This window comes from Zeugodacus cucurbitae, chromosome 3 (genome assembly GCF_028554725.1).
Source record: "Zeugodacus cucurbitae isolate PBARC_wt_2022May chromosome 3, idZeuCucr1.2, whole genome shotgun sequence".
Classification (NCBI taxonomy): Eukaryota; Metazoa; Arthropoda; class Insecta; order Diptera; family Tephritidae; genus Zeugodacus; species Zeugodacus cucurbitae.
Window position 1 is genome coordinate 73,845,725 of NC_071668.1, and position 17,615 is coordinate 73,863,339.

At 36.1% G+C, this 17,615-nt stretch overlaps 1 protein-coding gene across 1 annotated transcript in view; it reads right to left on the reverse strand.

Moving 5' to 3' along the window:
• Positions 1-489: 489 nt before the first annotated feature.
• Positions 490-17,615, reverse strand: part of LOC105217701 (ATP-binding cassette sub-family C member Sur) — a 43,115-nt gene continuing 25,989 nt past the window's right edge. Inside the window, exons 11-24 of the mRNA XM_054226907.1 lie at positions 11,863-12,124; positions 8,673-8,810; positions 7,308-7,441; positions 6,518-6,944; positions 5,335-5,816; positions 5,042-5,211; positions 3,606-4,420; positions 3,250-3,407; positions 2,990-3,185; positions 2,001-2,433; positions 1,801-1,928; positions 1,348-1,639; positions 1,093-1,289; positions 490-1,029 (exon numbers count right to left, since the gene is read on the reverse strand). Of these exons, the coding sequence (XP_054082882.1) occupies positions 832-1,029; positions 1,093-1,289; positions 1,348-1,639; positions 1,801-1,928; positions 2,001-2,433; positions 2,990-3,185; positions 3,250-3,407; positions 3,606-4,420; positions 5,042-5,211; positions 5,335-5,816; positions 6,518-6,944; positions 7,308-7,441; positions 8,673-8,810; positions 11,863-12,124 (4,030 nt within the window). The 3' untranslated portion in view covers positions 490-831. The remainder of the gene's footprint in view (positions 1,030-1,092; positions 1,290-1,347; positions 1,640-1,800; positions 1,929-2,000; positions 2,434-2,989; positions 3,186-3,249; positions 3,408-3,605; positions 4,421-5,041; positions 5,212-5,334; positions 5,817-6,517; positions 6,945-7,307; positions 7,442-8,672; positions 8,811-11,862; positions 12,125-17,615) is intronic.

Genomic DNA, 17,615 nt, shown 5'->3' on the forward strand with positions numbered 1-17,615 from the left:
TTACAACAAGCTAGTGACTTCGAGATATCCTCCAGTTTGTATGATCTTATATTAACCGTTATAAGGAAGATCCTAATAATCATGGGTAGCCTCTATGATAAACTTCACAAATCGGAGGAAATCTTTTAGGTTAGAGAGATTTTTTATTTGGTGGCAACTCTGACACTAAATGTCCTAGAAAGATTTTTTAGTCAAAGAAAACGCGATATTTTCATTTGATTTTTTATGATTTTTATTTATACAAATGCAAATATATGTTATACTAGTAAGTACGTGACCATACACCGTTATAAAAAGATTGTATAATATCTAGTACAGAGATAGATACATTTTAATATAAGTACAATCCAAAAGCACGCCTACCAATATACGTATATGGTATAAATTATACACTTTTTAACTTATAAATAAAGACTAGAAAACAATATGGCCACGCAATTCGGCTTTATAAACTCGGCTTAAGTAGGTTATGTTAAGTTAAGGAGTAGATCTCCGCAACTGCAGAGAATCTCACTAAGACAGTTTCGACTGTCCTTTGTGATACCCGGATACTTCTGACGGATCTCAAAGACCCTTATGATACGACAAAGCGCTTTAACTTTAACGCAAATTAAATACAACAATAATACTATTATTTATAGTGAATTTTTGAAATTCACTTGTAAACTTCATTAAAACTACAAACAATTTCGAAGAATGCACGAAAAGCGGAAAGATTTAGGCGAAAATACTTTAAAACTTAAATTACTTTAAGCTGGTAATGCCATTAACACCAACATTACACTTTAAATACAAATACCGTTACGAATTAAAATTTTAAAAGTTAAAATTTTATGATTGCTTCTCCTGCTGAAGATTATTTAAATTTTGAGAGCCAATAGTGTCCACCACCGTACGCCCCGAGTGTAATAGGTTATAGAAAGTGCCATCTTTGCGCTGCTGCAGCGCAGCGGGTGTGTCATCCTCAATAATGCGACCCTGCTCCAGAACAATAATGCGATCGTAATCGAGTATTGTGGAGAGACGGTGCTGAAATGCGAAAGAAAATAAATATTATACAAAAATGTATGCAAGAAAGCATGCTCTACACACCGCAATCGTTATAATCGTCCGACCACGGAAGGAGTTATGTGCCGCTGTGAGTAGCGCCTGCTCAGCGGCGCTATCCAATGAGCTGGTCGCTTCGTCGAGTATCAAACAAACCGAGCCACGTAAGAGAATGCGCGCCAAGCAGAGTAACTGGCGTTGACCGGCGCTCAACTGCACGCCACCATCGCCAACAATGGTATCTACAAATAAAATAACGGTTATAATATTATCTTCAATCAAATAATTTGAAAAGCGCACCAATATTATCGGGCAACTGATTGACAAAACTCGTCAATCCCACCTTATCGAGCGCATCCCACAGCTCAGAGATAGCATAGTAAGAAGTTGGATTGAGGTTCTCTCGTATGCTCAAATTGAAGACATGCACATCCTGTGGTATCATTGAGACACGCATGCGCACTTCGTCTGGATGGATTTTCGTAATGTCCACATCATCGATGCAAATCCGTCCCGCTGTCGTTTGGAGTACACCCAACAGGGACATGGCTAATGAAGACTTACCGCTGCCTGTGCGTCCACAAATGCCGATCTACGGGGAGACACAAAGAAATTTTAAAATGGGCGAAGGAAACGAGAATACATTCTGGATAAAATTCGATAAGCAATTTATCACGATCGATAACTGATCACTATTATAATAATTTATTGGTAAAATAAGATCGAAGATTCGATTATGTTAAAAACACTCACCCTTTGTCCATAAGGTATTTCCAATGTCAAATTCTTAATCACTTCATCCCTCTGACCTTCATAACGTAAACTAACATTTTCAAAGCTGATGTCGCCTTGCCGTGGCCATGAAATGGGTACTGGTTCATCTATCGAATCAGAAATGTATGATAGTTTGAAATATAAAATCATAGTTGTTTACTATTTACGACACAACTTACAATTACTCATAACCAATGGCACCGACAAGCTTCGCGGCTTACAGAACTCCACACGCGCCACTTCAAAGTTGACGGAAGCATCCTTACCATATTTTCCACTTGATTTCGATTTGAGCTTTTTGGCATTCCCGGCCGTCTCATCGCCACACGTTATATCCAACGGTGTTTCGACATTTTGATCAATTTCCGCATAGTAAGCTATACGTTCTACAGAACCCACATACATTTCCATATCAGCCAATAATTTTACAACCCAATTCAAGTAGATAGGCATTAGAAGTGTGTAATTGATGGCCAAACCAACGAGTGATGGTGTGGGCGTTAGCAATTCAGGTATATTGTGGAATTTTGTACTGTAACGACTACAGCTAATGGTAGCAGCTACCAGTGCGGTTATAATGGCGATAAAGACGATAAAACCACCTAGAAAGTCCTATGATTGAAAAGAGAGAGCATCATCATCTTAAGGTCCCATCACCGATAACAATATTATTGTACTATATATCAATAAGAGCTCTCAAAATTACATCATACATATGTATGTGTCTCAGTACCATTACCATTACCATTAGCAGTGCACATGTGTTTCTACCAGTACCATTACCAATGTCAGGATCATTACCAATGTCAGGGTAATTACCTATACCGTTACCAGTACTTATGTGTATCTACCATTACCATTACCATTACCATTGCAATTACCAATATAAGGATCATCACCAATGTATATGTATATCTACCAGTACCATTAGCAATATCAGGATAATTACGAATACCATTATCAGTACATATGTATGAGTCACTATCGGTACCATTACAATTACCAATATCGGGATCATTACCATTACCAGTGGCAGTACAAGTATCATTATCAATAGCAATTATCAATTGTGTTGCTTGAATGATTATTATCAATAATCTTCCGACTTCGAATTTTGTTAATATTCGTTTTTAACACTTTTTTTTTCTTTAATCAAAATTATAATTACCAATGATATGCCCAACCAACGATTACTTGTATTCAATATCGTAAATGCAATCGTATTCGCCTCCAAACGCTTAAAGAGAATTTCGGTAAATCGTGCCTCCTGATTGTAGGCTCTTATCGTTGTAACACCCTGTATAGTCTCCGATAGATGCGAGATCACCGGCGAGCTTGTCGAATTTTCAATGCGTTGTAATTCTCTGCGAAGAAATGTTTTTGTTTATTAAATATTTGGACATATTTTTTCAAATATTCGACACCAACCTGGCCGAGCAACGGTAGAACTTTTGTATGCCATAGTAGACGACGCAAATCGGCGCTGTCAGTAATATAAACCAGGGTGTAATGCTGACATTTATTAGCACCGCGCATAAGCAGAGGAGAGAGAATTGTAGCAGACGTTGGCTTGTGGCGGCGATTTTCTACAAAGAAATTGTGAGAGTCAAAGAGATGGCGAGTGAAAATTGTCATTTAATTAGCAGTGAAAGTGGAAATATGTATTGCATTTATAGCCTTTCACCTTTGACCTCGTTTCTGGTTTACATATATTTCAGAACCTTACTACCCTTTGTATCCACTTTCATTAAATTAATTATTTACCGTTATTTTTTCACACTCACCTTATCGATGATGGCCATATCGTTGCCAAAGCGATTCATCAGTCGACCAAGTGGGGTCACTTGGAAAAAGTGCAACGGTTTGCGCATAATCGCCAACAGCAATTGGTCGTGTAGATTGCTGCGCGCATTGCAACCGGCCAATTGGCCGGCTGGTGTCGATATCACCGCCATTACAATGCAAACGCACGAAATCACCGAATAAATGTGAAAATAATACGTGACATCCTCGGCGTGACCATTGCCGCTGCTAACATTGTTGTACACATGACTGTTATTGTTGTTGTAAGCCGTGTTGATGACAGCCGCTGGCAAGGATGCCGCTGCTGCTCGTATTGCTATTGTTGCTGCTGTTGTTGCATTCATGCCAGTTGTATCGAATCGATTAAATGCCTGCGGCGTCGTGGCCGCCATCGTCATTCTATCAGCTCGTTTCCAAGCATTGTCACCGCTGTCTCTGCCGTTAACGTTTATGCTGCCATTACCTGTGCTACCGTCGGTCCAGTGTTGCAACCAGACATCCGTATACACACGCATGCCCTGCCAAATCAAAGCCGTCAAAAAGAAAATTGTCACCATTCGCCAACCGGACGCACGTAGATACAGCAAATAGATATGTGCTGGTATTTTGCCATATTTTCGTTCGGCATCGTACCCAGACGCTGTGGCGGCAGCGGAGTTAGCGCCACGACCTGCTGATCTCTTAATGCCGCTCCTGCTGCGTTTTATTGTGTTTCTTCGTTGTGGCGGCTTCGTATCATTGCTGTTTAACGGTGTATTTGTCATGTTGGTCAACGTTTTATAGTCGATATTGACATCTGTGGAATGAGAAGCAGACTTATTGTTGACAGTTTTATAGACCAGAGGATATAACACAATTATGTGATAGAATGTTTTTATAAAAACAGAGAAAAGGCTGTCTGATCAGCAGCCACTCCATATTCGCTTAGGAAATAGGAGAGAGAAAATAAATCATAAAACTGAAGACACATGTAGAAGAGAACAAGAGCGATTTGTAATTGAGATAATTAAATAAACAAGTGCCTCTTTAAAATAATGTTCTCTCTGGAAGGCATCCGATATGAAACGACAAATAATATAAAGGAATATCTCATATCGAAAATACTTTCGGATGTTTGGAGTAACCTTCAAGGTTAAAAAAGATCGATTGTTTCATATAGTGAGAGTTAAATTTTTAGAACAAATGACCCTCTCTTAGGCGGACACCTCACCGTTGAGCGATTTTCGTCCGCCCAAGAGAGGTGTCCGACTAAAAGTATGAAATTAGTTCTAAAAATTTAACTTGAGGCATGAAAAAATTCCCGCTCAAGGGAGGCTTCCGTCTAATAGAGTTGTGCGGGAGGAGATATTTTTCTGTATTGTAAATTTTTCAATTTTTCGGACAGTATTATTTCTCATGAAATTTTAGTGAAACTCACCCGCGACTTCCTCATTTTCGATACGAACAATCCAACTGTCATCCTCAGATATGATTGCATCCTTCTGATCTTCACTTAACTCTGGTGTAGTAACGGTACTCAACTCAATCGAAGGCACTGAACTGGAATATGATGTAGATTGATTTGGGGTACCCTCCTCGGTAATGCTTCTGTCATATATGAGAACACAAAAAATATATAAAAAAGAGATATATGTAAGTTCAGCTAACTATTAGCTTTAAGAGATTAATAAACTGTTATAAACTATCAAACAACAATTCTCCCTTCCCTACCTTATAGAATTTGTGCCACTGAGCGGTCGTGGCTTACAATCAGCGCCGACACCAAAACCGGTATCAACGGACAACAAACTGTTGCCGCTAAAACCACTCATATAGCTGGGTACGCTGCTGCCTATGCTGTTGGTGAATAGACTGCGTCTTATCTCGGCTGATGCTGTGGTCGATGTGCTGGTCGCGCTCAGTCGACTGCTGCCGGTGGAGATGAGCGAATAGGGACGGTGGTGATCTTGTACCGAGTCTCGGCGTATACGCTGTGAGCGACGTCGCCGTCGTAAGATTACATCTTCCATTTGACATTCGTCGATGGGTAATGGCGCGTCGTAGAAAAGATGTCGCGAGCCATAATTGTTGGAGCGTTGACGCGTGAGCGGTATACGCGCTGGTATGGCGCCGGTGGGCGTATCGTGAAGACTGCCTATACGGTGTATATAGGCACTGCCGCTGCGACAGCGACTTATAGACGGAAGCGGTTGCTACAATTTGAAATAAAAATTGTTTATGTAATGACAGAACTTTATAGTGATACTGACTATATAAAGGTCAGTCACCCCAGTAGAAGTTCATTGAGATCTGGCAAAGGCCAGTGATCCCTCCAAAGGTTATTGACTTCTGCCAAAGGCCAGTGAACCCATCGAAAGATCAGTGACCTCTGCCAAAGATTATTGACCATGACAAAAGCTTTTGTGCATGTTGATGGTTCACGTGAGGTCAACTGTGTTTACATTTTGAGGTCAAACGAATCTTCATTTTTGGGCGTCGCGTTTTTAGGAGTCATGTGGGGTCAAGTTTGTTTAAAATTTAGGGATCAAGTTAGGAAAAGCAAGTGGTCAAGAGCGATCAAGCTACTTTACGTGATGTAGAGTTAAGTGAAGTCAGCCTAGGCGTCTGGCGAAGTCAAGGGACTTCAACACAGGAGTGAAGAAAGTCAAATTAGGCCGATTCCTAAGGAAGGACAACTTAGATTTCCGGGAAGCGGTCAATATTTTATTCACAAGCCATTATACCCAATATAATATGTTTTTTCATGTTCATTGTGCTTCGAAAGTTCTATCAAAAGTTCTCAAAAGAGACCGCTATTTCTGTATGCGCTTATAACACACATGTGTTTGTATATATACAAGCTTTCAAAGGACTCAACTATAAAATAATTACGCTTAATAGCTTCCAAACTTACCACTGTCATCAAATCGTCCTCTTCATCATCCTCGTCATCCTCTTCCTCCTCATCCTCGTCCTCATCATCATCCTCTTCCACAGCGTCTACTTCATCAAGCGCTTTGCCACTGTTATCGCCAACAACAACGGCATCATTGACAACATTCGTCGTCCGCAAACTGGCTTCGCGATCTGGCAACTCAACAATTGTAGCGCCAGTAGCGTCACCCACACCGCCAACAACACCACCATCTTCCATATTCAAAACAATTTCGCATGATGCGCTGCGAATTGCTTTCGCTTTTGTTGTTGCTGTTGCTTTTGCTTTGGCTTTTGTTTTTGTTCCCATAACTTTGCTGGACTTGCTACGCTGCAGGCCTAATTTCGTAACATTTTGGTATAATTTCCAACGTTCACGCGCCGTCTTACCAGCGGCGGCCATATTACTGCGTCGAAAATTATGCAAAGAAAACAAGAAGTGTAATGAAGCTGAATGCTGAAGCGAGCATTTCTCATCAAAAATTCACTTTGTACAAAAGTTAGAATACGAAAAGTATTTGCTTTTAGTTTTGAAGTGCTGGATGGAAATTGGTTATATGTATATGTACACGTGCTTACAGTTATTTTATAGTTATTTTTAAACATAATGCAAATGTAGTATATACAATAAATTGTCTTCAACTTTGCATGTCATTGACATTTATGCTGTTGACTTTCAATAAATGTAATCAAAACACTTAAAATTGGATGCCTAGTATTCAATTTATATATAGATTACCGAAATTCAATTATATGCCTTCAATACTCACCACTCGTCTTCGTCCGTCTGCTCATTCACTTTGGCAATAATTGTTTGCCATTTGGCAACAATATGTGGATATTTCAATTCGATTTCCTTATAACCGCCTGTGGCCTGCAATTGGCCATTCTTCATGACAATTAGCTGTGCATTGTTGATTGGCCAATGGTGACAGCAGCAACCAACCGCACCACCCGGCAGCAGGCAGCAGGCAGCATAGACGACAACAACGTATAGTAGCAGTAACCACAAAATGTCGGCAATTCCATTTAATTTAATTTGATTGCAAGAAGCATTGAAAAGAAAGAATTTTGAGAAAAATCGAAGAAAAATGGCAGAAAATGCAAATTAAAATCGTTCTAACGGAAATCTGCAACTAAGTACAAAATTGGCGCACAAATACTGTGATATATGAAGAAATTAAAAATACGAAAATACGTATTGCAGTTGCTTTCATGGGTAAAATGAAGAAATATATTGCTTTAAACTGTTACTCGCTTCATTAGATAATATCTACACTTTATCTAGCTTTAATTTCTACTAAGAACTCTTCAACAATAAAAAATGTTGACCTCAAACTCAATGCTGCGCTTTAGATGACCAGAACAACAGTGTAATAATTTTACACTAGCTGTGTTCGATTCGCCAAACATGAGAGAGTAGCGTTAGCGTTAGTAGCGAATAGCTAGTATAATTCAAACAGATTGGCAGCACTTGATCTAACATGTCTAGTTTTGCCATTTGAGCCATTCAGATTGCTAAAACTGGTATAAAGTCTGTACAACCCAGCTTGATAGCATTGAAGGTAGCTTGTTATACCAGTTTTATGAGTTAACTTCATACACTCTTATATCGAACTCAACTCGTTAACCTTGTAGGAGTAACATTGAACTAACATATTCTCTGACTTGTCCTTTAAATTAGTAAAACTGGTATAAACTCTGTAAAAACAAAAGTTTGTAAGCTTTGAATAAAGCGGTTATACCACTTTTATGAGTCATCTGCATACTCTCTAACATCGAATCGTTACTTTGTGATTACTTTCAAGCTTAATTTATTTTTTACAAAGGAACTGAATAAGCGTGCTTTAAGAAAAAATGGCGAATCGAACACGTATATTTTTTACTCTTAATATTCAAAAATACTATATATAATTGTTAAAAATTTTGGACTTGAGCATTATCGCATATCTCTCACAAGTTGATTATTCCAACTGTCTTTTATATAAATTTAAATTATACCCAATCAAAAAGCGACTTCAAACGCAGCTGTGCTTAGCCTTTTTCTAATTTCTTTGCTAAAGCGCTTAAAATTATATTTCTTTTTCTATTTGTCGTCTCTTTCAGCGCCTTTTTCATTTATATTTATCACTTACATAATCCGCATGCTGTGTCAGTTGCAACTGTTGTGTCACCAATATGACAGTGCGCCTTGCCTTGAGCAACATACGCTGTACGCTTTGTTCGAAAATGTGACGTGCCACCTCATTGTCCAGCGAGGAGAAAGGATCATCCTGTAGGATACCAAACGAAAAAATTAATAATAAAAAATTTATTAAATTAAAGTGGCATAGAAATGGTGTAAGAATTGGACTAAAAGTTGCACAAAAGAGTGAATGAGTAGTAGCAAAAGAGATATGTATTATTTAGACATATATAGATATACTAACATTCTTATATATATATTATACATTGATTGTGGATAAATATATAATAAAAGTCGACAATTTAAATAAATTATTTGTCACTTTTGGCAATGAAGTGTGCTTACACTGATTGCACACGTCAATAATCATTGAAGTCAAAATATATATAAATTTGTTTTTTTTTTTTTGTTGGCGGTATTTGAACAGACCTTTAGATATGCAACATAGCAACGAATTACCTGACTATACATACTCGTATGTACTACTTTAGTAGATTTCTAAATTTTTTATAGCTTAGTACAAATTCAACCCGCATAAATATGTGGTAAAAATTTAACAGTTCTGTTTTTCAGGCGAAAAGTAACCATGAAATTCGATAGCAATGAGTTTCAACTGAATGACATTATTTAACTCAAATTACGCCAGCAAAGCAGTGATAGGGGAAAAGAGACAAGATTTTTCAACCGACATTAAGACAACTGGCAATGTCAAATTCATTGCGAACTAATAAAGTAATCGACATTTAGATGTGATAAAAAAATTTAAACAGACATATTTAAAGTTGGGATTGCGCACTTTGAAAGTATTTTAAAAAGTTCACTCTCACTGAATCGAAGAGAGTACACCTTTCTATTTATTGCAAGGTCAGAGTCGTCAAATTTGTTCTTGTTCTAATGAAGGTTATGTTCCGAAAGAATACAAAATAATTACAACTCTACAAGGGAGGGATCATATGCATATATGTATAATCTTGAACAAACTTGAATTTTAGTGACAGTTCACGTCTCTTTTTTTCTATTAATCCATTATACGTCAACGAATATAAAGTTTCCAGAATCATTAATTCCCGAGGAATTTCCCATGAACGAGGTGTTCAAAAAATTACGGGAATTTTAGAATTTCAAAAATCAATTGTCAAATTTTTTTCTAATTATGTTGATATGCATGCCTCTAAGGTAGGTAGGTAGGAGTGCTGCCCTGTTATATACCTTTTTATTTGCTATCAAGTTTAAGCTTCTCGTCAAAACCATTTTGTGGTTTCGATGAAGCTACTAATATCCGTTATGCTTTTTGTAGACATCCATTCAAGGTTTGATACTTGATGGATTCTCAGTGTTCTGTGTCGGATCTACGATAAGGCTGGGCATTCACAGAGAAAGTGGAAAATTGTTTCCTTATTCCCTGTTAGTTCGCAGCTTCGGCATATGTTATTGTAGGGCACACCCATTTTCGACGCATGTTCTCCAAATGGCCAATGCCCTGTTATGGTAGCAGTTAGTCTGAAGATACTGTTCCTTGACTTATTTAATACGTCGTTAGTTCTCTTCTTGTCGTATTTTGGCCATATCTGTTTGGTTATTTTGCATTTAGTTGTGTTTTTCCATCTGTTATTTGCAAATTGTCGAAATTGTATGTTGAGCTCTCTCCTGATCGAGCCTAGCAGGCTTGGTATTAATTCTGCCTCCGTTTCGTTTAGACAAGCTTCTGTCTTTGCCAGATGGTCTGCTTTTTCGTTGCCGAAAATGTTCCTGTGGCCGGGAACCCAGATCAAGTCTAGGATGAGCTTGTCTTTTAGCATTGTTGCTTTATGTATCCTCTCATAGTTTTTCAATAGAACTTCGCAGGCCTTCTCTATGCCTAGTACTTCCGCTTGGAAGATGCTAGCCGAGTTTCGTAAACGGATAGAGAGAGAAATGTCCAGATCATCGGAAAATACTCCCGTGCCTACTCCACAGTTCATATTGGACCCGTCGGTATAGACTCAGATGCTATGTTCCTCCCCTATTCTCCCCCTTTTCCATTCTCGTCTAGAGGGTATCCTCACCTGGAAGTTACTATTGAAATCCAGCTTTGGGAAAATATAGTCTGATTTATTGACTTGTACTCGGAGTTGGTTTAGAATATCACTATATCCATAGTTCTTTTGATTCCAACCACCTAATTCCTTTATTCTTATTGCAGAACATGCTGCTATTTTGTGAGCATGCCTCTAAAGTATGATACATTTTTCAGCTGTATTCATTGCTTTCTTTTGTTAATTTTTTTCGTGTTTTGAAAGCTCACACTTCGTTGCTTGTCCATGAATTCTTGACTAAAAACAATATAGTAACAACTACCCAGCCTCCATATTCCACAGACATTACTCCGTGTGACTTTTTCCTATTTCCAATAAAAGAAGCTTAAGGGTCGTTGTTTTACAAGCATACGAGAAATCGCTGAAAGAGTTAAAAGCTTTCCCAAAATTCGAGTTTGAGAAGTGTTTCGACGATTGGAAGAAGCGCTGGCATAAGTGCATAATATCGACTGGGGACTATTTTGAAGGCGACAACATTAATGTAAACGAATGATTTATTCTTTTTTTTTTTTCTTTCAAAAAAAAAAACGAAAATTACCGTTATTTTTTTAACATACCTCGAAAAGATGTCTCCTTTCTTATCAAAATGGAGAGTGAACTTCTGTTCCTTTTATGTAGTGAAAATATCTCACCTCTTTAGCAACTTATTGACATTATTTTAACGAAATTAGGCCTAGAACTATGCAGTTTGGTACCCCCTTAATGTAGTATTATTTCTCCTTCCGTGAAGAGTGCAAACTGTTATTATTTTACTCAATGAAATGAGCGTGATTGTGAAATATAAAAATCACACAATTTTTCTCCCACACACGGGAACATATAAAATGCTTCACCTCATAACAATTCACCGTTAATTATGCGCAACAACCTCATAGCATTTACATTATCCGCGTTTTAAAATCACATACAATCCATTTAACCAGACAAACCAATTTAACCCGCTTCCTAGCCGCCTGCGCTGAGTGCTATTTTCATAACGAAGAGGTGTACTATACAACAAGCAGTTTTTGTTGTTTTTAATATTATTTATTTTTTTTTTTTTTGTCGTTTTATTACTGCACTTACCATTATCACCACATTGGCCGATGAGTAGAGTGCACGCGCAATGGCAATACGCTGTCGCTGACCGCCCGACAAATTAATGCCACGCTCACCAATCACCGTAAAATCCGCATCCGGCATCAACTCAATATCCGGTTTCAATGCACACGCCTCCAATACGAAATCATAACGCCGCGGACGAAATGATTCGCCAAATAAAATATTCTCACGTATATTAGCGTTCAATAGCCAGGGTTGTTGCGGCACAAAAGCAATCGTTGAAGTTCTGCAAATGGCAGTGATACAAACATGAAAAGAAGGTATAAATATAATTTGAATGCAGAAAATAAAATAAAATGCCAGTTAAAAATAAATTTGCTATTCATATAATGTGAATGTGTGTGTGTATTCATAATAGCTTATTGCACAATAAAATTGCAAGACAAAACAATATTATTAAAATAATAGCCAAATGTAATTGCATATTTTGCATAAACCAGTCTGACAATTTCAATTGGATTTCTTTCACTTTAATTCAATTTTCATTTTCAATATAAACTTGAAGCCAACTTTGTTATGTTGGCTGTGGTTGAGTTGCAGCAACTGGGTCAGGTACAAAGATGTATATATGGACACACACATATGCAGTTAACATAGACTCACAAGCATCAACTTATATATGTGTGTGTGTGTACATTTGAAATTACAATACTCAGATGCTTGGCTCGCATATATGTATCCAAATGCAATGCCTCAACTCACCTGCCTGCTCTAAACTTGGCTAGACAATAAGGCAAATTTTCATTGTATTGTATGTCAGTTGAATATTATTAGAAACGTTTCTATACAGCACAGTTCGAGTTTGTATTGTCAATGCTTGGCACACATTCATATTGTTATGTAAATTTTCTAATAACATTCAATGTTCTGGGAAAATTCATATTTACTAATGTGTATGCTATACTATATATCTATGTGTGTTTGTTTTAATACTATAAGTTAGTGCATAGAAGCATAGAAAATCAGTGCATATTTCCACAAAGCTCTGCACAAAATAGCTACAGTTGCTGCGTATGTATGCAATTGGTATGACATTATCTGTCATGGCGTATGAGTAACTAAAAACTCACGAATACACTAGAGTATTTTTCAACTGCGCCGCTATATAATTTAGTAGTTCAGTGTTGGCATATGTTAGCAGGCAGTTAGTTGAAAGGTACATAAAATAAACAATGCGAGACTAATTATTGATTGAAGAGTAAAAGCGTAACTTTCAAGGGCTTCTTTGGTACTAGTTTAAAAGGCTTACTTATGTAAGGGACTTTTGTGTTGGACTTTGAGTGCAATGAAAGCAGATTTAAATATTAAGTTTTAAGAAAAATTTTAAGTTTTTGCCAGAAATGGAAAATCAAAACTACTAATTGGAGGGACATGTGACTTATGTATATATATAAGATCTGTTCAAAAAATAACGGGAATTTAAAAAATTTTTTAATATTAAAAATTTGAAAATTGGAGAGTCCAATTGTCAGCGAGAAATTGTAGACGAATAAATTTTTTTTTTTTTTCAAAAACGAAAATTCCCATTATTTTTTGAACACACTTCGTATCAGATAGATATTTGTTTCTGAAGCAAAGATAAATGAAAATTTCAGTAGCTATTAAAAATGGTGAATACAACACTATTTATATTTTTTTTTTTGAAAATATTTATATTATTTATATATTTTGAAAAGTTTATATAGATATATAAATATATGTATACTGTTATTATTTTTATTTATTTTTTTATTATTTTATTTACAATCTTTTTTCACCTAAGAAATACACCACTTTACAAGCAAATGCGCTTTCCAAATAAATTCGTAATATATGTTATTTATGTGCTTGTTGTTATTGCTTACCAGATACCAAAATAAATGGCGCTCGCGATAACTGTACACATGCGTTGTTGTAACGCAAGTACCAGCGCTTTTATTGAGTATCGATTTTGGTAAATTGCCGGAAATATAAATTTTACTTAGAAGGCATAAGCACCTTACAAGCTAGTTGCCAGCGCCAAAATACACTGTGTACATATGTATATACGAATGTAAGTAATAGTACATAACAGTTTTAATTATAACGAACAACTTACTTTCATGTGCTTGCAATGTCGTTTTGAGCGTTAAATTTATTGCGCTGAACTGAATTTTGTTACAATTGGTAATTGAGTTACGAATATCAACAACTTTAGAACAACATATTTGGAAGTAAAGATGTGACATAGAGGTTTTTTCAATAGGACGCTACAAAAGAAGAGCGATAGGGCAGCAAATATTTTTTCCCGCTCTTTTGATATTTCTCTTCAGTAAGGTTTGCCATTTCATCAAGGAAAGATATATGAACGATCCAACAACGAGTCGAAATTTTTAAAATTTACTACCGAAATTCGGAATTAATGGACTCAACTTTAAGAGCTCTACGTCCAATTTATGGTCGTCATAATAATCATAATCTGATCAACAATTCGTATTGTCGAAAAATTTAATCGATAGGCACAGTACAAAATTCTGCCGTGTCAGTGACACAAAGAAGTGCCCGTAGTTTCGAGAATATTGCTGCGGAAGAATATTGAGTCTAGAAGACTCAAATCAGTCTCCTACACGTCATACTCAAGCGTTAGGCATCTTTCTGACGTCATTGTGGCAAATTTAGCGAATAGATCTTGACCTACATACTTACAAGATCAAATTACCGTAAGAACTGAAACCGCTTGACCACAAAACGCGTCATATGTTTGTGAATTGGGCGGAGCAACAACTTAAAAATGTTCCGGAATTTCATAGAAAAATCATCTTCAGCGATGAGGCTCATTTCAGGCTGAATAGCTTGGTCAATAAACAAAATATGTGTTATTGGTCAGGCAGGAATCCACACCTACTCCATGAGTTACCATTGGATTCTGGAAAAATTACGATTTGCGGTTTATGGGCCGGCGGCATCTTTGGGGCGTACTTCTTCCATGACGATCAAGAGTGGCACGTTACTGTGAATGGGAATCTCTACCGCTGAATGTTAACCGAATATTTTTGGTTCATCGTCTGGCTTCCTGCCCGTGGTGGTCATGCAAAACAATTTCATACATAATGGTATCGAATGTACTTTCTCAGGAATTTTGTAGCGCTCTTATTGAAAACCCCTATATATGTTTCAATTGTTGTTATAGCTTACTAAATATCACTATAAAATAATAATCATGATTTTTAAATTGTTAGAGAAAAACTTTGCAGCATATATCTACTAAATACATAATTTAATCGAACCTAATCTCAGTTAATATAACAAAATATATTTATTGCCAACATTTTTGATTTCACGTGAACTAGGCAAACTAAACATAAAATTAATTTCCCTTCAATATAATCCTCATATTTTCACTTTAATAATAGTAGTACTAAAGTCTTTCATTCTGATTGATCTAATGAAAACTTATACAAGGTGTGTTCAAAAAATAACGGGAATTTTCGTTTATTAATAATATTTATTCATTCGTCTACATTAATGTTGTCACCTTCAAAATAATCCTCTTTAAATATTATGTACTTCTTCAAACCATCGAAAAACTTCTCAAACACAATTTTTGGCATAGCCTTTGGCTCATTCAGCGAATTCTCGTATTTATGTTTGCAAAATGACGGTCCCTTAAGGTACTCTTCATTTTTGAAAATAGGAAAAAGTCATCAACATAACCTATTTAATTTAAAAGTAAATCATCTAAAATGACCTAACATAACCTAACCTGATTTATGACTATAACATAACCTCACAAAATACAAAATATTTAGGCAAAAGCTCTGGAAATAATGAAAAGAGGAAATCATTGGATGTATGAATATAAAATCGAGCCGAAAAGTCCAAAGAACCAAAATTAATATTTAATAATTTAAAAGAAAAGACAATAAACTAAATCTCAGCATGAACATCTACAGTTCAACCAACAAAAAAAACATTTCAATCAGACAAAAATCATAAAAATTTATTTGTTGAAGCAAAATGTCTAAGCAATTCTAAATATATGCATTGTAGACATTGTGTAAAATACTGACTTTAATAGAATAATACAAAATGCTTCACTATTATGAGGAAACTCAAAGAATTTTAAGAAGAAAGATAGACAAGTTATCGTCCAGTTCTATTTATGTATATTTGCTTTGTTGGAAATTGTTGTTGCAATATTAAGTTTATGTTGTGTATATATAGCTCCGTACACAAACATATTTATACATATATATGAATATGCATTTATGTATGTATATTCGCAGCACTTCACGCCAGCTCATGCACGTTACTCATACGCCCTGCTGAACCACTAAAGTACTCAATATTCGCATTAAATATTATTGTTATATATTTTTAAACACATTATCCCAGCGCACACACACGCATAAAAACGCAAGCAACAATGCACAGATTTACCACTCACTATGTGTGCCTGTGTATATAAAGGATTTTATATTTTTTTACAGCCAGCGCCTGCTAGTGGCTCGCATATGAAAACGCAATGAAATGCAGCAGTCATTCAACATATTTGTACGGCCATTTCCATGCACAGCACGTCATTGCAATTTATAACAAATGTTTGTATGTTAATTTTATTGCACTGAAACGCAGCAAAGATTTCTCACAGCCACTAAAGATCGCAGTGAAAAAGCTGTGGTGGCAAGGATTGTGAGTAGCCCGTGTAGAGCAGTAGTAGACGTAAAGTAAAAGAAAGCGTGTAAGACGGCGTTGTTAAAAAATGAGAGGAGCAGTGGTTGGGGTGGTGAGACAGTAAATCGTTTGCTGTGGATAAATGCAGACAGGCTGCCAGACAAAGGGGCAGTTTGATGGGTGGAATGTGTGTGTCTTTCAACAAGCCATGCCATGCGAAATAGCGCAATAAATGTAGTTAATGCAAAAAAAGGCATAGTAAAAAGTGAGAAAATCAATGTTTATGGATCTATGCGAAATGTGCGACTGCAGCTGATGTGCACAGAGCGGTGCTGGCGTTATACAGTTATGTACAAACTTACAAATGTACTAAAGTAGTTATGAATGCAATTTCATATATGCACATATGAAGCTGTGTGCTGAAGCATAGTGTTATATGAGCCATAACTGCAGTTACTCATATGTATATAAGCACACATGTATGTATGTATGTATGTGCATATATGCAATTGGCATTCACGCATCTGCAATAATTTCAATTGCTATTATAAATTGCCACATTGGTGAGAATTTATTACTATGTCACACACATACTTAAGCACATTTGTAGCCCTTTTTTCTTGTATGTGATTGTACTCGGCTTGCTGCAAGCCACATGAATGCACAAAGCAAAGGAAATTGTAGTTAGTCATATGCTTTGAAAGAGAAATAGATTTGTCATGAGAATTCTATTTAAAGTCGCATATTTAATTTTATGTCAAAAGAAAATTAAAATTTCAAAATACTGATATAAAAAGATTAAAATTTGAGTAGATAAAAATTTTAATATTTTCTAATTCAACTAAAATTAATTAAAAAGAAAATAATAATAAATAAATTTCAAATTCACATAACTTAAAGCTTTGTGGCATATTTTATAATATTTTATTTGTAAAGTTTAAAAAAATGTGAGTAAAAAATATTTAAAATTTAATCTTCACATTTAAGAAACTTGATTGCGTCTCAAAGGTGAAAAGCTTACCAAGACACACCTTTGTATGTACAAATGTGTGTATGTTAGCATATTTAAGTAGCGTAAAATTAAA